At 26.9% G+C, this 25,652-nt stretch overlaps 1 protein-coding gene across 3 annotated transcripts in view; it reads right to left on the bottom strand.

Annotated features, from left to right (window-relative positions):
• The window catches only part of LOC111035860 (follistatin-related protein 5-like), a 116,563-nt gene extending 91,850 nt beyond the window's left edge, over positions 1-24,713 (bottom strand). For 2 of the 3 annotated variants that reach the window (XM_022317659.1, XM_022317660.1), the window contains exons 1-2: positions 23,715-23,883; positions 12,363-12,446 (exon numbers count right to left, since the gene is read on the bottom strand). In XM_022317659.1, the coding sequence (XP_022173351.1) occupies positions 12,363-12,431 (69 nt within the window). In that variant the 5' untranslated portion in view covers positions 12,432-12,446; positions 23,715-23,883. Of the gene's footprint in view, positions 1-12,362; positions 12,447-23,714; positions 23,884-24,650 lie in introns of those variants that run through there. The other variant, XM_022317658.1, reaches the window with a different exon arrangement.
• Positions 24,714-25,652: the final 939 nt, after the last annotated feature.

Raw genomic sequence — 25,652 nt, 5'->3', positions numbered from 1 at the left:
GCTTATGGACAGTTATATGAAAATATAAAATCAATATTCCTTTATTGTTAAGTGTTAACTTGGTTGTTAATGAATACAATATTATGAATGTCCGTCTAACATGTACGTCATTTCAACATTAAACTTCAAAATTGATTTAACATTTCAAGTGATTCGATTTTATTTTTTTGTAGGGTTATAAAAAAAAATTAAATATTCTAAACGTATAAAAGTACCTAAATGCTCATTTCCAAATTTGTATTCATATTTTATAACAACAAAAGTCTAATATGAAAATCTTTGCTTAATCTCCATGATTTCATAAATAACTAAGTATATTTTATTGTCACTGTCAATTTTCAAATATATAATAATTATTGTTTTAAGCTTTAAATCTCAACATGCTTCGTCTTTTGGTATGTTTGAACCTCGGCAAGTAAAGTTGTGAGAGGCTTAATAATTACCAAACTTTCCTGGGCATATTGCTGTATAAATAAACAAGAGGGAGGAAGGTTATATTCTTGTCCCTTCAAAGTTTACTACAAAGCTTAACAAGTTAACTAGATTGGTTTTTTCACTGAACGTTCATAAGTTTTTGAAAATATTGGGTTTTTTTTACGAAAAATAATAATTGCGTTTTTAAAATTAGATACTTATAACATTTTAAATCATACCTATCTCAGGCCCCGAGGGGTCTATTTAAATTTACTGCAGAATTAAATTAACCAATGGCTTTATAGATTGTATTTTATTTAGATTAATATCTAATACATTAATTCAAACAAATTTAGATAGAATACTGATATGTTCTGCTTATCTCCACGAATGATAGTTATGATATTAAATTTGAATTGATAATTTAAAATCAGAAGTCAATACACGTTACATTGAAATTTGAGCAGATTTCGGTTAAAAGTTATAAACCCATTTGCCTTAAATCTATTAATTTTTTCAACAATTTCCATTACGAGATATCCTAACTATTAACTAATAAAAAAAAACGAAATCTCAGAAGTAAATACTACGGCAGATCTCTCGTTTAGACCATCACAACACATATAGAACCTATTAAAACGGCCAAAGTGGATTACGTTGTAAAATACTACGTAGTTGACATAATTTATAATGCTTCCTACTTAACAAACATAGTACAGCATGCAACTGACCCACATAATTCTAAATATTAATTAGTTTTCAATGTCATATTTCTAATCGTATCACTGTATACTGGCTGAAATACTATAATTTGTTTTTCTAATAACTCTTTATGAAACACGTGTGATTTCAATAATATACAATTGCAAATAAAAAATACTTTATTTGTAACATAAAAGTAGTAACTTTTCAAAATGATGGATTCAGACAGTGAATTTACACCGAAAAACGAAACTATCGACCAAGAAATTTCTAAAAAGATTCAAATTGATTCAATTTTTTTGCGGGACAACATTAATCGATTTAATGAACAATTATTCCTGGACAACATACAACAATTTTCCAGGTACACTTCAGTACCATTTTAATACTCATTTAAAAATGTACTTATACTACCTTATTTGAAAACCCAATGTTATTCTGTGGTGTAAAGATATATAAACCAGTGCCTTCGTTATATTCACGTGTAACGAGTATACGCAATACACATAGTGAATATATTTTAGTCAAAAAATATTATATGTAGGTAGTTATCAGTTAAATTAAAAATATTTTTGTTTGAAGTTCATTTTTACAGTTGTACATCTAACATTCTAACATATTGCAATATGTATAACTTTATGAACTCTACTGTATTGTTTCATTGAATAATCTGTTTTGATCATAGGTATGATCTATCATCTAAGTTATCAGCTTTTACGTTTATAAATTACCCAGTATGCAGTTTAGGAATATTAATTAAACTCGATTAATTAGCAATTATTACTTAAACAAAAGTCAAGTCAAAGTATGATGTATACTGTGTATATAATACGTACTATGTTTAAGCTAAATTTCAAAACAAATATTAGTACAGTTTAAACAGTATACTTACGCTACTATTCTACTTTCTGATAGATATAATATCGAACGTCGATGGTTGAGTATAGTTAAAGATGATAACGATATAGGACTAAGTGAAAACACTATAAACGAATTTAGTTATTGGAAGTATCCAGGTCGTAAAATATACAGAGTAGTTTCTGAACCAAATCTACAAACAGTGCACTTATTGGGTACAACAGTTTTACGAAAAAGTAACAGCTTTCATGATCTATGCAATTTTAAGAACCAGTTTAAACCTTACGTCAGACCATTCATGGCAAAACTTATTAATTGGCAGTACGTAACTAGAGCACAATGCCATACCATTAATTTCACAAAAACGGACAAAGATTTAATAAATAAGTTTGGTATGTCACTGCGTTAGAACTATACCTACTGTTATTAAATTATTTTAATATATAATCTCTTTGTATTTTAATAGATGATATCTTTGAATGGGAAACTACAAATGAGAAAAAGATTATGTCTAGACTATTGGCCGATGTAGCAAAATACTGCAAAAAATATGAGTTAAATGACGAGAAAATGTCCACTCTATTGGGAGCTTATTGTTATACGCATAAGTATAATAAATCGTTGAATATTCTATCCTACGAGGAGGTTTATGATTTTTTTAAAGAACTCATAATCCATCATTCAGTTTTGGTAAGATACTATGATATTTTTAAATGTCACCTAATAACCTTGAATCTTTATGTTTTTTTTTATTTATAGTACAAATTACCTTGAATTAATAACCGTCATGTATTTAAAATTATTATTTTAGTCTCCTCCAGATCACATTAACTTGTATTCGACTGAAGAAGCAAAAAATATACTTAAACATTTTTTGAGTAAGTATTTAACTTGTTTACCACTGATTCGGCATCTATGTGTGCCAAGAATAGTTCAATCCAAAATAAATAAATAATAGTCTATATATTGTTCAAAAATTAATATATGTGTCATCGTTCAGATTTAGTTTGTAAAATATGTATGAATAAAGAAATAATTAAAAAGCTTTTGATATAGCTATATTATTTGCATGCATAAAAATTAAAAATAGATAAGGAAATATTTATAACAATATTATAAATTATCAAAAATATACATAATATGTTTGAAAAACATAATTTTATCTTAAAATGTGATGGCTTACTGAATTATATTATATTATTATACAAAAAAAATAACTTAGCCAAATTTCTGAGATTAAACAAAAATATTAAAATCTTAAAAATAAAAATAGAACATTATAGATTTTTATAAAAATTTTAGTCAGGTATTTAGGTCAATAAACGCATAATCATTAATACTTTTGTAATAAAGTTTTATAATATTTATTTTCAACTTTTGATTTAAAAATATGTAAATGCGTTCAAAAAGTTTCTATTTGTAGGTATATAAGATAAACTAAGAGATAATGTATTTTAAATGAGAAAATAATATATTTTCTAATATGAAGAAAAAACCTCCCAAAAAATAATAATAATCAATTGAGTAGGTATCTTATTTAAAACATTTATATAGTAATTAATTATATTAAATATATATATATATATATATGATTAGGTAAGTATATAACTCTAAATAGTATTGCAATTTCCAATAGGTACATAAAATGAAACTAATCTTCAATCAATTTAAAATGGGTAGGTACTGTGAGTTGTAAGTTATTAAAAAAATCATATATGGTAGATAATATTCATAACTATACTATAAATTAGTGCATGTGCAATAAAATCTTAAAAAGAAAAATCAATCGGAAAAATAGTTTATCAATCGGGGAAAAAGTATGTGCCACAACAACATGGTGAAGCGATTACATAAATTGTTATGCCTATCTGCTGAGTACAAAAGTTATCTCATTCGTTTTTATTGTTAAATGATCACATTCACATAAGAAATATAATTTATTTATATCAATCTATTAGGTATTATTGTTTTTACAATATTTCAATAGTTATTTTATTATTTTTTGAAAAAGGTTGTAGCATAGTAACAGCATAATAAAAATAAGCATAATATACAGGTATGTTTATAGTACGTATTATTATTTTTTCTCTAATATTATTTATAATATGTCAAGTTTTCATAATAACAAAAGTCCGATGTAAAAAATAATAAACAGTGAATTTGCTTAGTAGTAAATTTTGAGAATACGGGACTGATAAAATGGATGTATTAAATTTGAATTGAATGATAAGTCACTGTACATGTGAAAAAAAATTTTTGAGCACAGTAAAGAGATGAATCAATATCTATTTCTAAGGATAGTTATATTTTGTTGAACTATTTTTTTCCAAAAACATCGTTTACAACATATTAGTCAACACCGACATAGATTCCGTATAATTATGTAAAAAGGTTCCTGGTAAAAAAAAGCATAAAAAGAGCTTAAAAAACATAAAATCAGTGTAAATATTTTGAAAATGTAATTTTGTAATGTGTATAATATAGAAATTAATAATAGGTAGTGTCAAAAAGTTTCTACGATCAATATATTTTATTAAATTACAACAACAAAATAACTAAAATCGTTATTTTTTATTTAAATATCCAATTTCGTCATGATTGAACTTCAAACGTTTATATAAAAAAAAATATGTCCATGTATTATTGACATTTTTAAATAGGTAAGTAGGTATCTAAAAAAACAACTTATGAGGAACCTTTTGTATTTTCAAAGCGTAGGTGTATACCTAATATATTTTCAAACTTTTTGACTGATGAACAATTATGTTAAAAACATAAATCAAAAATCAAACTAATAAAAAAATCGAATATTTTATATGTCTAAAAATGGCTCAAACATAGCCAGAATATTATTTTAATAATCATCTTATGTGGCTTGTTTATCAAACACATTTACATATTTGTGAAAATTTGAAATAAATTCTTTCTGAATTATAACAAAATCTGATGTTGGGTATATATTCCTATAGTCCCGTTATATTTTGATGATTTTCTCAATTATAAGGAAAATTACAAACTAAAAAAAAAAAAAATGTTTTACATTTGAAGTTTAACTTTGATGCTACGTCAACTAGTGTAAAAGCAAATTCTGTATCAGAGTAGCAAGATAATAGTTGAATCTTAATATTAATGAAGAGCAATAATACAATAAAAAAATGTATGCAATGGATTTAAATTTAAATTAATCACATAAACAATAACTAATTATTTTTACAGTATTTACTAACTAGGTAGTGTTTTTAACGGTCAATAAACATAATTGTATTAATCAACAGCTGTAGAATTAATAAACAAATTATATTTTATAAAAATACCGAAAAAATCTAGTCGAAAATGTATATGAAATGTGATTCTGCACTGTTTTCTCAACAATAGAACTGGAAATGGCCATTTCTAATGGAAAAAATTATTTTAGCAAATTTTAACTGTATTCGACGATTTATAGAACAAATTATGAAATATTTACTTATATATTTTAAAAGTTGAATTATTGATTCCCATTAAGCACTTATTTAATTATTAATTAGCTTTAAAGGTTTACTCAGGCGGAGTATTTCAAACTATAGGTTGCTGCATACATACAATGTATTTTATACGAATTAATTGACTGTGTTTTTAAGACTGATTATCATTAATAAATTAATATACTGTTTATGTTATAAGTAATAAATAATAATTTTATAATTGTATCTGAAATCAAGTAATAAGCTTAATTTTAAAAACTAAATTTAGTAAATTTAGGTAAAAGGTATTGAAATGTTTTTATAAATGTTAAATCTAATGAAAAGTACATAAATAATAATTATTGAAGTAAGTAATGAAAATCTTAACATTTTTTATGCATTAAAAACTAGTAGGTAGTTGTTTTACCTCAACATACTTTATATTATTTTAAATCAACACAACAACAAATCTAATAAAAAAACATAATTTTAAGTTATGCAACACAGTACCAAAATACATCAAAGATCTAAACACAATAACACAATTCTTCAGAAATTTAATTTAATTAAACAACATTTTATATAGCAACGTACAGAGTATCATTAATTTATACACAAAATAGTTTTGGATCTTGAACTTTAAAATACAACGATTAAAACATTTTAAAGTATTAAAAAGCAATTAAACAAAAGTAGAATGTAATTTTTTTGAAAAAAAAATGTAAATAATCCAGCAATTAAATCGAAATGTAGATAGGTAAATATATAATATATTGTCAAACATATATAATTTTACATTTATATTTTAAACAAAAACAGTATTCTTTTATATGATTAAAAATCAAAAATACAATGCATTATTAAGTTGATATTATAATAGTATGTATATAATCGTACAACATGATCCATATATTAGCACAATAAAAAAACTGGTGTTTTAGAGTGTTTATCAAGTACCTACCCACGTCCCACAGTTTTGATACTAAACTTAAACAGTAAAAGTATTTCTACAGTAGGTATAACATTTTTATTTTGAAATGCCGCAGTTAAAACATCTTGAAAGAATAAGAAAAAAAAATGAATGTGTTAAAGTTCATTATTACAGACGTGAGTTCATAAGTTTAGCTTGGAAGTCTATATTTAAGCACCTTACAAATATTTTGAGGAAAAGTTTCACGTTTCCTAGCCTTCATTTTCGTTTATAATATTGTATGCGTGTAGCTAAACTAATTAAAAATTGTTTAAGCAAAATTAACATGCACTCATGAAGTCATTTAAGTCCATTAACCCAAAACTTATACATATACTAACAATGACAGCAGCAATAATACATTTACTTAAATCGTGGTTGTTAATTATAAACCTGATCAAACTTGGTCTACAGTGTCATGCTCCGATATGATTAATTTGCCCTCTAGAACACCCTCTAGTGAGTTTGGTGGTGTACCTAGTACAGATCACCCTAGGGATTTTATGAACAAAAAATGTATAACTGCAGGTATAGTAGGTATCTGTGTCAAAAATCTAATATAGGACCCGTCTAATTCGTTGATTAAAAACACCATGTTTAGTTGGTAGATTTTACTCTAGTGTTTAAATTAAAAACTATGCTTGAAAAGATAAATCACACCTTCGAATATAATATGATGACCATTGTTATATTATTTCATACTTTTTTTTAAAACCAATTTTTAATTATTTTTAAAGAATTCAGAATTATATCATATAGCAGCATAATTTTCTGGAAAATATATAATGCACCGATTGGGTTGTGTTGTATTTATAAAGCTATGAATTATAACTTATTTTAAAAATCACCATATGGATGAGAACATTTTGTTTCATAATTTAACTGCAATTATATTAAAAATATTTTCAAGTATTTACTATACCAATATTGTCAAATATAAATACTAGTAAATAGTAGGTAATTAATAATTAACGGGTGGGACACGCTCGTATTAGTCCCTTATTGTGAGGTTGGAGTTATTTTAAAGAGGAAAAAGGGTGTACGTGGTCGAATAATTGTATGTAATAAAAAAAAGTTAAGATGGAGCACTTTTTAAGGTTATAATTAATAGTGAATTCAATGAGTTCTTATCTCATTAATAATAGGTTAAATAATGGCTATTAATATAACTGCGTGTGATAATAGATCGGGTGTTTTATTGGCCATCAATTGACAATTGCTTTATTACATATTATCTACTCTGGAAATTTTATAATATTAAAATTAGATACGTTAAAATATTACTACTTGTTATTAGTTATTTTTAATATACGTTATTATTAATATTGAAAGAGTATGATAAACATAACTAACCTACCTATGAGTTATAATTAATAGTTTATAACCATCGCTTATAATTTATAATTACAAAATTATTTTACCTCGTTCGCATACAGGACGAACCAAGGCCTAATTGAAATTTACATAGAACCTCATGTGTAATAATATTCATCATTATATACTCTATATTTATTGTGCTTTTTACGTGGTTCATTTTTTCTCCTGTCAGAAAGTCACGTTAACCCCCGTAAACGATAGGTTTTAAGGATTTGATATTCTATTATACATCCAGGGATTTTGTGATGGCATCGAGTGTCGTAGAAAGGAATAATGGGGTAGCGATTGGATTTCACTTTAATGCGCTGGAAATCATTGATAATTGAAGTCCAGGATCCAGACAAAGATAGATTGTTCAAGATGTTTTGAGGAAATCCCCATGATGCACGTGTATCGAGAATGGCCGATGACCAAATAAATGTCCATTGGTATATAGAGGAGAGACAATCTAACTTGTATATAGTCTTTCCACCAAACAGACTTTTTCAATTTATTTTTCTTATCTCTTGAAAGTCAAAGAAAGAAATATAAACAGAATTTTGAATCATTATTTGCCAACTAAATGATAAAAAAGGATAAATATTTTTTTGAAAAAAATGTTCTAAGCTAAATGTAGAAATAACTATTCGGTACTGCACTATTATTATTTATTAAAAATTAAATAATACCCACTATTATTATTGTACTATTATTATTCATTATGATTTACTTTGTATTAATAATCAAATACTATTTCATGATATACAAATGCAATTTGTTTATAAATGATTATTTTTATTTTATTTTATTTGAATGATTATCAAATTGACAAATCAATTTTCAATTATTCCTATTAAATAATAATAACTTAATTTTTGAATTATTAGCTAATATTATTGAGTGTATATTGTATTTGATGTATAAACTCAAAGCTAATATAAAAATTATGTGAAAATGTCAACTACCTACGGTTAGGTTAGGTTTTTGAATTACAAAATAATTTGTTTTGAAATAATTTTGAATAAAAATTCTGTTTCCATGATTTTACAAAATGTGGTAGGTGTCAACTTTTTACTTAATCCCTAACTAGATTTTCTTTCCTACCAAAAAAGGCATTGAAGTGGACAATTGAAGCATCTTTAATACTATAAAAAATGTCTTCATATAGAAAAAAAAAATTAAGTTCTATGTGAAACTAGAAAAAGCATAAGGAGAACCTACTTTTATAACTATCTGAAAATTTTTATAAGAAATGTCAACCAGCATCATTTAATAGTTAATACATAACATTACTGCATTCTCCATGTCTCCATGAAAAAGGAAAGTTTGACGAATGTCAAATTATTTATTTGTTATAGTTAAATTTAAACTAATACTTTTTACTAATAATGTAATTAAAATAAATGCAAAATGTTTATCATCGTTGACAAACAAAAAATATAAAGAATTTATAGTTATAAGCGGGATTTAATATTGTGATTAATTCAGTGGATTTGGCCTCAATGTAAGACGAGAGGATGAATTTAAACCCTTTGCAAAGGGTCCGATTTTAATCAATCATATTTTATAAAACCCGATGCGTAGGGTATGAGGTTTACTAGTAGCGTTATCAACATTGGCCAAGACGGACTGGTGAACAAATATTTACTAACTTTTTCTACCCTCTATCAGAATATGTTTACATTGTGCTCCCAGCCGTCCTTTTCAAATTTTATTTTTATGATCTTTTAAGGTGACTATAGTTTTAATTAAAGAAAAATTTACCGTTTAAAATATTTTCATAATAATAACTTAGTAAATAATATAAATAATTATCAATACTAATCATGTAATAAAAATATTAAATTATTTCATTATTGTTTGATACATGAAAATGTATCTAGCGGTACCATTAAACATAGTTTATATACCTACTCAATGGTAGTACTATAGAAATAAGTTGGTTATGACAATAATAAAATAAATAGGTATGGGTAACCAATTGACAGGAGAGACGAAAGAAGAGTGCCTATTTAAGCAGTTTGAAAGTGGTGATTTTCTGTCTTTATATAACTAATACACGTGCAACATTGGTGTTTAGACATGTATATTTCCAACGTACCAATTAATCTAGTAAAACCATAAAAAAAATCGGGCAACAGTTTTAGAATTTTTCGTCAAATCTACATGTGGTTGACTTTCCCACGTGTTTTATTTTATCCCACTTAATCTTATGAAAAAGTTATATAAAACAATTTTCATATTTCTATTTTTGAAGAATATATTAAAAACGTGTGAAAATCAATTTCAAGTAAGCTTGGAGAATAATTAAAATCGATTGATATAAAATGTCATATTGTCATGATGTTCATTTTTCAAAACATTTTTTTTTTATGTACCTATACTTAAAAAATGACAAAAAAATAGTATAATGAACAATAAGTGAATAATGAGATACCTTTGGTGAAGGATTAAATAAAGTAATTTTTCGCAGGATAAAGAATCTTCCGACCGGAGGAACTCCGACATTTTAAAACAATAAAAATAAAAATTCGAAACCATATTGATATTTTTATCAGAAAACAAACAATATGTGTCAAGTAAAGTATGGGTTTTGTTTGGATCAAGACGCGCATGCCTTCCCAGACATGTTTGTAGGATTGTTTCCCTTACTAAAAAAAAGAAAAAGTAAAGGATCCAACTTAAGCAATAGATAATGTAGAAATCAAGTAAAAGAAAAGATATAGGTGCCCTCACAGCTATGAAAATATATGTAAATGTTACCTTTTCATAGATTTGGATCGAAACTAATATTTCCCATGGGGCGGTATGACGCATGGCTAACAACCCCGTTGGCTATTCTCATTCGATTTCAATAGTGAATGAGTAAGCACCAACAATTGTGAAAGGTTGAAAAAAAATTAAAAAGCATTCAATGTCATTATTTATAATATAGTATAATACATGTATATTTTTCATTATTAAATGACGTGTCTAACACTAATCAATAATTTAATTTTTTTAATTCTTCATTTTGAATTTAAGTAACATAATGTATTATAATATATCATCATACCACAAACAGTACAAAAAAACAGACGCATTAAAATTAGAATTTTTATTATTTTTACTCACTAAATCATTTTACTGTATTAATATTTGTTTACACGTGTAACTCATATATAATCATGTAATAAATAAAAAAGGAAGTTAACAAAATATTATCTTTTAAATCTTTAGGCTTAATAACTTTTTTTTACCGGGTAAAAAAACTATTCTTTGTGTTAACATTGTTTTCATACCTTAAAATTCTCTATTAATGTTCTTGATCCTTAATATAATATTCATACAGATTGTAGCTAAAATTCAAAATAATCTCAAGTAAATAACTGTACTATTTTTAAAGTAAAACCAAATGTTTTGCCCTTAGATTTTATTAATATTTTAACTTAAATTATATCAAATATATAATATTATAGGTACGTACTGTTTATTTAAAAACCAAAATTTAATTTATAAAAAAAAAAACTGTAAAATGATTTTAATAATATTCGATTTTGAAAATTATCTAAGTATAATTTTAACTGAACTCAGAATAAAATACAAAAAACATAATAAGTACTACTTGAATAACTTTTAGAGGATAATTTCATTTATAACAATAACATACTCCTATACTCTATAGTCTGTGTAATATAGGTCATATAGATTTTATGTTATCTATATATTAATGGATAATTAGTACTACTAAATACTAATCACTGACCACATTAATTATAACAAGCCGTTAACAACGTAGTTACATGCCATGAACTTGGAAATAATGTTTATTTTAGTCTTGAGGGATATTTATTGGTATTTTAAAACAGATTATACATCACAAAAATTAATATTCAATCTTCCAGTAACTTGTATAAGCACAATTCAAATACTGCGAAAATAGCTATTAAATTGACAGCATTTATCAACATTTTCCACATTTCTAGGAAGACCGAGCACCACTTAGAATCTTTCCTATATTAGGTACCTACCGACAATTATTTATCATTATTCATGACTTTCAAATGTAATATGTATTATCACTAGATCATGAAAATGATTTCAACCATACAACATTTTGATAACTACAATATATTTGGAATATGTGTGTGTATGTTCAATGCAGTGCCCACGAATTAAAAATCGAATACATGATTAAATTTAATGACATTTAATGACTGAGACCTTTTAGACACCATTAGCCATCCATTGTTTTCCCTAAAACTTCTAATTACAATTCGAAAATTGGTCTTAGAGTTCTACATTGCATAAAGGTTTGTTCGGATAAAAGCTATAGTTTCCACCACGTTTCCCTTTCTCGGCAAAGGGCAGTGGTAGACAGGAAGTGTAAAAGGAAGGGAGTATTTAAAATGGCGCTCGGCCAATTTGTATTCTGGTCGTTTTACGTTTATCCTCTCCCAAAAGCCTCTAATACCGGGCCTTTTAAAAGGCGTTTAGACAAAATGAGCTAAGCATAGATTTACCCGAGATTATCACAGCGAGAGAATTTGTTTTATATATATTTTAATTATTACAGTTGTTTCATACCACTAGATTAAACAATAAATATAATATCATGCTAAACAAATATTTCCATTTACCTTGGCGTTGACATCTGCAGTTATTGAAATCAGCACTAATAATAAAACTGGCAAAACTATGCGAATCATATTTCTTCAGCCAGTCTGAAACAAAAAATAATAATATTAAAACTATAATAATATATTATATTTATCATTTAAACACATTAAACATTTTATTTTAATTAGAGCACGGCATATAATCGCCAAACGCATTATTTCGACCCCCTGGTAGTGACACACATTTACAAACACAAAAACGACTATCGGGCGTGAGATATTATGGTCACCTCCACGGCCCACGACTCATTCAATGGAGCCGCAACAACTACAGTCAAACATCACATTCATGCAGCATCGAGCAGCTCATATAGAACCACCAAAACTGGCTGTAGCGAATGCTTATAAGTCACATCTAGAGTTCTAGACCCTAGAAAACGGTAAAAACGGTTTTTGTAGTTATACTGAAAGAAGAGACGGACGCTAGACTCGTGATGACATACTGACTGGTAAAATAAATATATTATCTTGGGAAGGAACGTGCTCCTTTGCGTATTTTATATTCTTTGTATATTCTCTGGAAAGCCCCGAAAAAATATAGAACCTCAAAACAGTCTCCGTGACACGCTCACAGCGCTGTGAGACGTATGCGGTGTGCCTGATGAAAAGAGTAAACAGTTTGTGTTTTTATAAGTACGTATGCAACTGCATACAGTCCATGTGTGTCTTCTCGGGCGGGGCAGTAAAGGGGGCCTCCATTCCCATACTTTAAAGCTTTATGTAAACAATAAACATTGTCATATTTTCCTACATTTTGTTTTTTATAGTTATTTTTTTGCACTGTTTCTGATTACTTTAATATTAATAAAATTGTATACTAATGAGTAATGCATATATTATGTATAATATACATGCTAACTACTAATAATAAAAAAAATGTTTAGGTACATTTAAAACAATTTATATTATAATATGGTTTCGTCTTGTGGTTAAATTTGCCTATCTACAACCTCTTAAGACCCGCACGTATTGTCATCATCGCGGCTCATCTCAAATGTGGTTAACATGTTTCATATTTGACTCTTGTTTTTTGCATTATTACATTACTTAACTAGGTAATTATTGTTATTTAAATTTCGTTAAATGGTATTTTAAGTTTTTTAAGTGCCTGATGAAACTATGTAAATTCCATTACCTTCATTAAAAAAAATCCAAGGATTTAATAATATATACTAATTAGTAATCTCTGCGTGTTTCATTGTCTCTAAAAGTTACTTTCAAGTTAAAATTAATATATTTTTTGTTTTTTTTAGTTTGTCAATTTGTACAAAACCTTGAGTCAATACATAAATAAATAGTAAATATCAATTTATTTTTTGCACGTTGATTACTATCGATTTCAGTTAAGGGATGTGGCTTTTAAACTCTTCACCTACTTCAATATAAGCACAAATAGGGAAGGCTCAGTTTTCTAAACAAATAATTTATACCCATTCTCTATGCCCTCTATTCCGTTCAATACCAAATCTAATATTTTATATAGAACTAACATCCCTCTAATTATTTGAGGTAATTTGCACCTACCTAACATTAAAGTCAATGGTGTTGTAAAATGTGAAACATGTAACACAATTTTGTAGATATTGGATATAATAACTGAAGTACTCATTCTAATCTAGTTCTATTTTTTGTATTATAAAACATATATTTAGTATTATAGCATTGCAGAATTTCTAGAAATATGAATACACTTAGAAATTAAATAATATTCATAAATTTATATTATATCATTGCATACCTATACTAAATTATCAACCCAGTTATATAAAAATGACATGGTTTTTATGTAAAATGAAAAAAACATGTTAAATTCTCTGTTCTAAAAGATTGTAATAAAACCTGCATAATTTATTATAAGAACTACAAATAAATCTTAAAATGTAACCACATACTATACAACAGTTTACATTTACACAACATATAAATTGTAAGAATATATCTTTGTTCTGAAAATTTAAAACGACTGTTTTTATAGTATGAAAACTCGAAAGAATTATAAAATACTACAATACGCCTTGTAATTAAACTACATAGCACATATTATACATGTAACTCAATAGTTAATATACCCGAAAACTCGTGTTACGCATCAAATTATTTAGGCGGTTGTAGATAACATTATAAAATGTTTTATTAAATAACATTTTATATAAAATTCAATAACATAGAAAAATGTACATTAATTTTATAGTTTATATGGTAAACTATCCTTAATATAGGTACTAATGAATGAAAATATAAGACTCGTCATTATTCACCAAACGTTTATATTGAAAACTAGCGATAAGTAAAAGACGGTGTGCTTCCAACACACACCAAGTTCACCGACATACAGTAGCTTGTAGGTAGCTTTTTCTCTCTGTTGAAATTACCGATGTACTAAATTGTTGTCATCGTAACGGCTGAATCCCTTCTAATGCTATAAATCGGTTAATTTAATTTCGTCGAAAAACCTTAAAAAGCTAACAACAAACGGACGTTGGCTAAGCGGTCGTGCGCGGAACACTGCGCTGTTGTGCGCCCTGAAAAACTACCCGAAACTCTGACCTTTAGGGACTCTAGCCGGCGTCGTTCCTGCGTTTGACATTCGGCAAAACGCACCGTCGGCGATACGCAATTTTGGTGGGGGTGGGGGTGTGGGAGGATAAAAACGTTCCTTGTTGGTTGGCCTCCCTCCCCTACACACCATCAGTCACCGCCATCGCCTCCACTCGGACGTATATATTATATTGGGCCCTCCACATTACACACACACACACACACACACACACACACACACACACACACACATATATACCACCCACCAAACGCTACCCCACGGACCTACCTAACAAACAACAGCCTGCAATAATTTATTTATAGCATTTGACCGCCTCCATACCAACCACACTGTAGGCAGTGTAGTAGTAAAATTGGAAGAAGAAGTGGTAACAGTGGTAGTGGTAGTAGTGGTAGTAGGCTAAATGTATGTATGTAGTGTAGCACAAATACGACCATCTACCACAATTCGTGGGCCGCAATCGTGTAAAAAGACAAAATCAATATCGGAATGTTATATTTTGCTCCAACCTTCGACCCCTTCCTCCCCCCCAAAACCATCCTCCCGACCGCCAGCCACCTCGCCGACACGCACACATACATAATATCCTACTTCGCAATCGACAAGCACGTGTCGCGCTGCCAAACGTATAACATACAAAGATGCACGCGTAAGAGTTGTACATGGACGGACGGATGGATGGTCTGTAAATAATTAATAAATATCAGACTGTGGAATAAATCATTTTCGGTGGGCAAATGGTACACAAGAACACAATTTTCAATGCCCTCCGCCAAAAAGTCTATGTACAGCAAAAAGCTAGGGGAACGCAAAAGGTACAAAGCTCAAGTTATTGTTAAACTTTTTTTCATTTTTTTCCAACGCTTTGTTATTTTTTAATTAAAATCACTGGTATTCCCTTTTCTGACATCTTAACCGGCAATGTTTAATTATTTTTATTTTTTGAACGGATAATTTTTCAAAATGTATACAGAATACAATTCGTTCAATGTCAAATACGAATTTCCAAAATGTTAAATTAAAAAAAATATTCTGGTATTAGCATTAAAAAAATAATTTGTGAACTATTTTTAAACTTAGAAAGTTGAAAATTATTTTTCTTTTTCATTGAGATGTGATACATATCATACACATGATATAATATTAAACATGATTCCTACCTACCAAATTTCGTTTTTATACTACCTAGAAATATGCATTGCTTCCTCAACAAATTTTGGAAATTACTACTTATGAGTCTTATACTCTTGTCCCTGAATCATTTTCAATGTCAAAACTAGATTTGATTTCTGTAATAGTGTAATAAGTCAACGAGACTTAAGCCTGAATGAAGTGTAGATATATTATTTATACACTTGTGTCATTTTTATTACTCATAATGATTAAAAGTTCTTTAAACGTCAATACGTCATATTATGAACAATAATACATTTTAATGAAAATTATATTGTTTAAATTTCAATAGACTACGCAAACTATAAATGTTAGTGGGTATGGCAGTATATTTGATTTACATAACATGAATTGAACAAAATTAAATTATTGAAACGACTTAAATTTTATATGCATGTCAACATTTAAAAAAATGTGGACTGAAAATTGTATTGCGAACATTTTTCTCTTTGCTTGCTCCAATTAATTAAAATATGTCAAAAAGTACACTGTATTTTTATTTTTCTAAATACGATTGTAAAGTCACGCTGTATGAAAATGTATGATTTATATGATGAAATTAAATGCATTTCAACTGATATTTTTTTTTAGTATAAATTATAAATGCAGTGTATAAAAAGGTTATGCTGAAAAACTATTTTAAAGAAATTATTTCAATAAAAATATAAACAGAGTGCAATGTACAATATTATTATGTCACGAATCTTTTCGCTGTACAAGAAACTGTACACGATTATTTTATTTTTTACGCCTTCTCAAGTGCAACCCTTGTTTTTACTCTCTAGATATGGCACCTGACAGGGTCGTTGGCAAAAGTCACGTTACTTTTTGCTGTACAAAAAAAAAATAATAACTGAGTTTCATTGTGCGTGGTCACGAATCTTATTACAAAATATTCTGGACAAGTTTTTGCCTTGTTATAATAAGGAATTTAATATAACGAAATTATTCAACTTTTAAAGAATGAATAATTCAAACAGACAAAAATAAAATGAATATTGATTATAACGAAAGAGATCATTCATCATAATATATAAATATATATATATCAATTTATGACCTAAAATGACCAAACATTTAATAAAAAAATTACACAAAAATAATAATACGGTTAATTGTAAATAAAAATAATTTATATATATTGCATATTTTTATAGTGTACGTAATAGGTATTGCCATAAACCTATAGAAAAAATAATCTATTTTTATATGTTTACAATCTTATTTAGTTTTTAACTATAAGTACATAAAGAACAAAAATATACAAATTCGATTTAAAATTATGATTGATAGTCAAATAATTATTAAATGCATTTAAAAATAAACGAATAGGTACAACTTAAAACTGTTTTTTTATTTACTTATTCGTATAACAATAGTGAGTACTTCAAAAACATTATTTCATCACAAAATTCAATGAAAATATATACACCTCTGGTATATTATTAACTTTACTACATTGCACTGTGACGTACTAATCAGAAGTAATCACAATCTTCTACATTATTATAGGTCGTAGAAAAGATAAAAAAATATACTACCATTCCACGAAAATAAGCTATTGTGTGTTTACCATATTTATAATAGTACATACTCATTCATTTTTAGTATACCTACTTATATAAAATGAAGTTAAGTTCAAGTGCTGACACTGCGATTAGACTGAGTATATTCGAATGATTTTTTGTACAATAAAATAAAAGCCATAAAACCAGATTGCATTAGAGACAAATTTGTTCTTCCAATATATTTTTACGATGCCGTATGCATTTATGTTTTATACAACTTCATTCCGCATATTCCTCTATACATTTTTCTTTTTCCATATACGCATATTATTAGACGTGATATAATATATAAACGTATACAACTGCAATAATATAATCCATCCATCAAAAATGGGTAATCATGTTTTTCAGTGAAATTCAGATCTGTTGTTCGAGTGATAAATTTTACAACAAGTGTAGAAGATATCTCCGCGATGCGCTTACTTCCCTGCCATTATAACCCACGGACAAGTAGTCATTTTTCCATCCTTCAATATTCCATTCCAACACGCGTACAGGATTTATGTCATTATAAAAGACGTTTTCAAAACCCTCACATACCGATCACATTTCATCCTGTCATTGATCTTTATGTATGTATTGTCTATTTCTGACCACCATCTCAGCAAAACGTTTTATGACCAAAAGTCCCCAATACTGGAGTACATAATATATTATGTTACCATGATTAATACAACATTTGTATAAGATTCAATATATTTTTAAAAGATAGTTCAATACTCTGTATTTAAACACAAAATGTATGATCCATAGACCATTAAACCAGTAGTTCTCAACCTTTTTTGATTCATGTCACCTTTAGGCACTAGAATCAAACATCGCGTCACCCTAACTGTGTAATATAAAAAAAAAAAAAAACCTAACATCAAAATAATAAATAATCTTAGCTGTATATATTAAAATTATTCTTTTATTAAAAAAAAAATACAGTACAGAAAAAAATTAAAGTTACAAAAAAAATAATGATTTATATAAATTTAATGTGAAATTTGACCCTGGTGTTTTTTACAAAATTGGGGAATCCTAAGTTTGATGGTGGAAAGAGCGAGTCTCATATCGTCTTCTATAGTTGTTTTTGTGAGTCTGTTGCGTTTTTTTGTTTTTATATTTGTTAGTGCACTAAAGCCATGCTCACATAACCAAGACGTAGAAAACTGAAGGAGCACATTAATAGCATTTTTCGATAATCGAGGGTATTCATTGTTAAGAGCCACCCAAAAGCTGTCTAGCGTATATAAAGATACGAACTTTGAGGTATGTTATGTACATGACAGTGGTGGTATAGGTGAATAATATATGTATTATAAGAAATAATATGATTGTTTTCGAAATTTTATTATTATTATTATAATTTTACTATTATCGAAAAATTTATTTTTTAAATTTTTTCTTTTCTTGTTAAAATTCTGCGTCACCCCTAAGCTAGGTCCACGTCACCCTAAGGTGACATGTCACCCCGGTTGAGTACTACTGCCATAGATCATTGACATCGATAATGTGGAGTAGAATGATAAACATATTATTTGTAATGTAGAAATAATCTATATTGTTCACCAAAAACCAGTAAAATATTTTATGTAATTAAAAATTTTAAAAAGTACATCAAAGTAATTAAAATATAAAATAATGAACATACCTAAATTAATTATTTAAAATTAATCATGATTACGTAATATTTTATTTAAAATAAACAGTGCAAAAGTGCTTACAAAAGCAAAACAATATATGAAAACCTAAAACATTTTTTAGTTAGCTGATAAAATAATTTATTCATGAACTTACTATATAGTGTTTGTTATTATTTTTAATAGTTATTTTACAAAAAAATACACATCACAAATTTAGGTATAAGAATGAGGTCTAAAAATGACATATTGCAATGAGAATATAAGATCATACGAAGTAAAATCAATTCGGCAGAAACAGATATAAGCCATAAGGGTATACAGCAATATTGTAGGTATTTTTTAAAAGTCTGTCAAATTAAATGGAAAATTAACTTATCATTTTTACCATTAGTTACATTTTCAGTGTACAAATACTGAAACCGGACACTGAATCTGACTAGTGTTTGTTATAGTTGTGTAAAAAGAAATTTCATTAAATCTTCCAGCAGTAGTCAAAACAATAAAAATAGTATTAAAAAATAGAAGGTAAATACCGAAATGTACTTCAATAGTAAATACATAATTAATACATCAAATATATAAATATAAAAAAACACAAATAATTCTCATTTTGTATTTAAAAAAAGGAACTTCAAATTCTACCATCTTTGTTCAACAGTCTATTAAAAATGAATCAAGTTTTGGACAAAAATCGGTATAGAATAAACGAAATAAAAGCTATACAAAACACTTGTGTGTTGTGCACTCGTTTTATTCGCTAACTTGTAGACAGTAATATAGAATTTATTGTGTAACTAATTAATATTATTACTAATTTTAAAACAACACTCATACAACAAACGATTCTGATCGAACATCGATTATAACCACAAACACTTAATTTTTAATTTTTTCAACACTGAAATTATTTTTCGTGCTTGAGGAAGCTATACTATTACAATAAAGCTAAAAATTATATCTTTCAAGTGTCGACAACATAATAATAATATGTAATATTTCAAATCGACAAAAATAGATGTTATGACATTTTTGAAGCATTATTTCTATCCATCTCAAAACAGTATTAACTGAAAAATATACTATGTAATATGATAATAGAAATATTGGGATTGCACATTCTATTTCAACAGAAACAAATTAATAAAGTTAAACGAATTAAAAATAAAATTCTAAAGCTACATATTTAATAATAAGCAAATAATTTAAATTTAATACACTTTCATTGCATTGCTTAAATTCTAAAACCAGCCGATTAAAGTATAATCAACCACTAAAGAAACTTTAGGAGAAAAGTGAGAAAAGAAACTATGGTACTGATTGTGGTTATAGGTGTATTCTGTTCATAAAATATAAATCATTTTTTTTAAATAAAATTATAAATTCAATATTTTTCTCGCTTTGCTCGAAATCTCATAAAAAGTAGTCTCATCTGGTCAGATACGATAATAGTTCCTAATATCTATTCTCTATATCTGGAATAGGTTCTGGACAAATTAAACGTTTGTGTTTTGAAATATGTATTTACTATCAACAAATTAGTTTTAACCATAATATAAATTTGAATTTTAAAAATTTTAAATTTAAGAAATACTTGTTACTTACATAAATTCAATGTTTGTAAGTGTCAGAACATAATTCCTTTCATCACTATAGTATGGTGGGATAAGCTTTCACTGATGGATGGCACCAGTATAATTCTAAGCACGTCTTGACTGTTTGCCAAAAAGTCGTGTTTATTAGAACTTTAACTCGTTCAATTCTCTCATGTTTTTATATATTTTTCCATCTTAACCATCATCTAGGGTTGGGGAAGGTGAGAAATGCCTAACAGATCGATACATATGACTTTTGGTAAGCATCCAAAAATACCGCTGGCACGCGACACCTTTGCCGCCGCGATATCGCAATAAAAGTTTTTTGGAACTTTTGGCAACAAATAATAACAACAAAAAATACTAGTAAAATGAACGTAGAAGAAAAAAATTTCAACCACTCAAAACCTATCAAAAAAACACCAAATCAATACTGGCCCCAGGTGGCCGTCAAATCCGTTGCACACGATTTAGCCATTTAAAATACTAAATGAAATGTTTTGTGCTAGTAAATTTAGAATGTAATGCATTAAACATTCAACATTAAACATTTATACCCATCGTACAGAGCTTATAAAATTAAAAAAAATAATTTTATAAACCTCTTATATCAAATTTTTTTTTCAATTTGGTATCTTTGAATAGAAACAACATAACACGAAGACATAACAATCGTATAGAACTCTAAATAATAATTAATTCTTATTAACTCTCTAATAAAATAACTTCGTGTAAAAATGTATAGAATATACTAACAATTATAGTGATTTAACAGTCATCAATATTATTACATATTTTAAAAGAAAGTCCAATTTTGTATAATCAGCAAATGGAAATTGTTAGTTAAAAAAGTGGGAAAGTAGGTAACTGCTTTGCTGTACAGTAGGATTCGAGTGTATCTCTTTATTGAGTAGGTCACCGTAATGGATGTGTTAAATTATAACTCAATGATAAACCATGTAATACGAAAAACGTTTATGAGCAGAGACAATCAAAATAATTTTAAATGCCTAAAATAAAAAAAATGTGCATATGTATTGTTGTATTTTTCAAATGGTAATAATAGTAAATTATTATGGATCTTGTATAAATGTAACATTTTCAAGCATTAGTTATACAAACTTAAAATGGAATACATTTGTAATCACAAAATAATTTTAAAATGTTCCTCTATTCCCGAAATATATCAACATTTTAACTTCAAACGGTTAGAAAAAATGTCGTTCATATAATATTTTTAAACTGCAATAAGAAAAACCTGTGTGGGATGTTATATTACATTTTCAAGTTATTTTCAATTATCCATTTTTGAAGTTATAACAAAAAAAAAATAAATCAATTTTGTTATGGTCTTGCATAAAAATTTACTAAATCTATTTTTTTTTTACCAAAAACAACTCCCGAAATTGGAAATCAGAACAATTTTACTATAGGTACTCCAAAATATGATAACAGACACTAAAATTTAGATTAGTAACATGACTTAACATTATATTATACATTCTAATAATATACAATACCATGTAGAATTTATTGAAATATTCCTCTTTTTCTTCGAGCCAAACAGATAGGTACTTATAACACAATAATAAATTGTTAATGGTAGGTAAATACACAATATATTCATAGACCTACCTAAAATGCACCTATCTTCCACATAACAATGTTAACTTAAAAATTAAATAATTTAAAAATAAATTGTTGTTTATATTGAAACCATAGATGATTAATTACAAGCACAAATGTAATTTATTTATTCATTACGATTTATTTTATCTTTTTTTGTAGACTTAAACTTCATTCGTTAATTTGGTAATAAATCACCTACCTAGCTAGTATTACCTACTAAAACGATTTTATATGATATTTATTATGCATTTTATATAAATTTAATACAATTTTTAAATAAAAAAAAGTTAGCTTAATGATTTTAATATTGATACATTATGTGGAATAGATAAATGAATATGTCTAATGTGTTATGTACATATTTACCATCACATTTATCTTGTTTTATCCGATTTGCCATGCATACTATTGACATAATATTGAAATAAACGAAATCTCAAAATGATAGCTTTCCTTGCTACTCAAGCGGACTTGTATCACGTCATGTGTGGGATCCTGGGATAGTGTAGGAATAGCTCGTTATGAACAATTTTATTTCTCGTTACATATCGCTACTTTTATATTTTTCCAGAACTCTCTTCAACAGTTCAGCACACGATAAATACGTATTATATATCTATTTCTCCGATCCGTGGAACCACTATCCAATTCAAACAAAAGTAAAAGAGATACCTACAAGGCTACAACCCAGTAACTATTATAACTATGCAATTTTAATATACCCAATGTGTTACAGTATGAATAATAAATATATAAAAACAACAAATAAACAAAAAATATAGATACCTACATTATATTAGATAGTATGTAAAAAATAATTTATGTTAATACATAAATACAATTAATATATTAGATATATTGTTAAGACTTATGTTAAATATAATAAATTATGAATACATTGTTTACAAAAATATATTGAAGGAATATACATATATTCCCGAATTTCCTAGCTTAAAATTAGTCAACATATATTTATTGTTTATGTACATTTACTACATAATTTAATAAGTTACGTAAATAAAATAATATGACTGAGTACCTATATCCAAACGGTAACGGTCAAGTATTACAATACATAATACCTACCTAACCATTATTCTAGATTGGACTTTTTTTTGTTATTAAACGATATGCTAATAATTAAACGAGAAAAAAATACTTACAAAAAACTTCTTGGTGTTTAAATGAAGTTCATGATTATTGAAGATTATCGGTTATTAATATTTATACCATAAATTGAACGATAAGTAGACGCGAGTTAAATACGTCCAAGTGCGAGAACGCGGTCGCGGAAACTAGTGTTTTCCTTGAAAACGCCACTCAAGCTCAAGCATGTATGAGGGGTTGAAAACGAACGGAATGAGGGTTGGAGGTTCGCCGAATGCGACATCTATCGCAAAAATTACGAACTCGATAGATGTAATTTTCTCTGATTTTGAAACTACTTGATAGTTGATAATAATAGTTGTTTTACTAATAAATACTAATGATACTGCAACGTACATTGACACAATTATTGCGTGCTCTTTTTGAACACATATTTTAAACTTAAAAATAACTTAATGCATATAAATATAACAATTTTAAATATTTAGTACAAAGTAATGACATGTTTACGATGACTATAGGTTCGTGAAATCAATACATTTAAATATTTAATTATAATAGTTCAAACTTAAACCATAAATTGCTTAAACTTAACCAACCTAACATATTATAAGTGTAGATACTTATTCAAAATGTATATACCAATATCCTATTTTTAAATTATAGAACAATGGCTAACATTATATTACATTAAATTATTACAAATTATACTTCTCAATATAATATAATTCATTTCAATCTGAAAAAAAACAATTGAGGGAAGGTATAATTAATATAAACTCGAATACCTGATTATCGTAAATAAAAATATACCTACGTTATATTATAGGTATATCTAATTAAATAAAATATTAAACTGAACATTAGCTTAACACATTATTTTGTATTGTAAATTATAGTGTTTTACATTTTAAATAAACCCATGGTCACGTCCTTCAAACTCTCGTGTTAAATTTTTGTTTCAATAGTATGACATAATTTATTATACTTACCTATAACGTTACGGTTGGTGGTCAACTTGATTGGTATTTCATTACATTACTGTGGCAGTAACTGTGCTATGGGTATGCTCAAACTCGCTATTTTTAATTCATTATTATCATTACTGCTTTGTAGAATTAAATAATGTTGTCAGTTATTGTTAATCTTTTATAATTATTGACTTACAGCCTATTGAAAATGTTCGAGGTATTTTACTGATAAAAATTGAAGACAATTAAAAAAATCAAATTTTTATAAACATTTGAGTTAATTTTTTTTCGAAATAGAATATTTTATCAGAGACAAAAAATAATTAACTTCGAGGTTCAGAGCTATATTTTATTTTAAGCTATTTAAATTAAAAACGAAAAAAAATACATATTGGTGTATTTTGATGTTATATTTAAAATCCATTATAAAACAAGTTATTTGAAAATTGATTCTAAAAAGGCTCAACTACAAGTTTAGGTACAAAGTTTACAGTCATGACATTTTCTGACATTTCTTCAGTAATATTTGACGTTCGTCGATAGTTTTTCCCTGTATTTAAATAAATTACAGAAAATAATTACCTCCTCGCTGAATCATCCAGATAAGAGCTCTGATATATAAAAGCTCTAAGTTCTACGTTATAACAGCACTCCTTCGGCGTTCTACTTTAAATTATGTTCACAGTTTAGATATACATAGGAAATAAACAAAAATATAAGCCAAAATATTCCAGGTAGGCCACTTGCTTCGCTCAAATTCTAAATATTTTTTATTTTTTTGGCGATGTACAGTTAATAATTACATTTGTTTAAGTGTTTTTAATTAAATAAAAAAATATTAATAAAGAATTTTTATTTATTTAATTAATAGTTTCATAAAAATTGTTTTGTCTACGTTATGAAAAAAATTAATGTAAATAACGATTACAGCTGTACATGATTATTAACTAAGTATAGCTACATTGATTTACTATATATTTATATCTAATTCCAATTTCCAATATATTATATTGATAAACGTCA

Source organism: Myzus persicae, unplaced genomic scaffold (assembly GCF_001856785.1).
Source record: "Myzus persicae strain clone G006 unplaced genomic scaffold, MPER_G0061.0, whole genome shotgun sequence".
Taxonomy (NCBI): Eukaryota; Metazoa; Arthropoda; class Insecta; order Hemiptera; family Aphididae; genus Myzus; species Myzus persicae.
The sequence above is the reverse complement of the archived record's forward strand: the minus strand, read 5'-3'. Positions and strand labels throughout refer to the sequence as shown.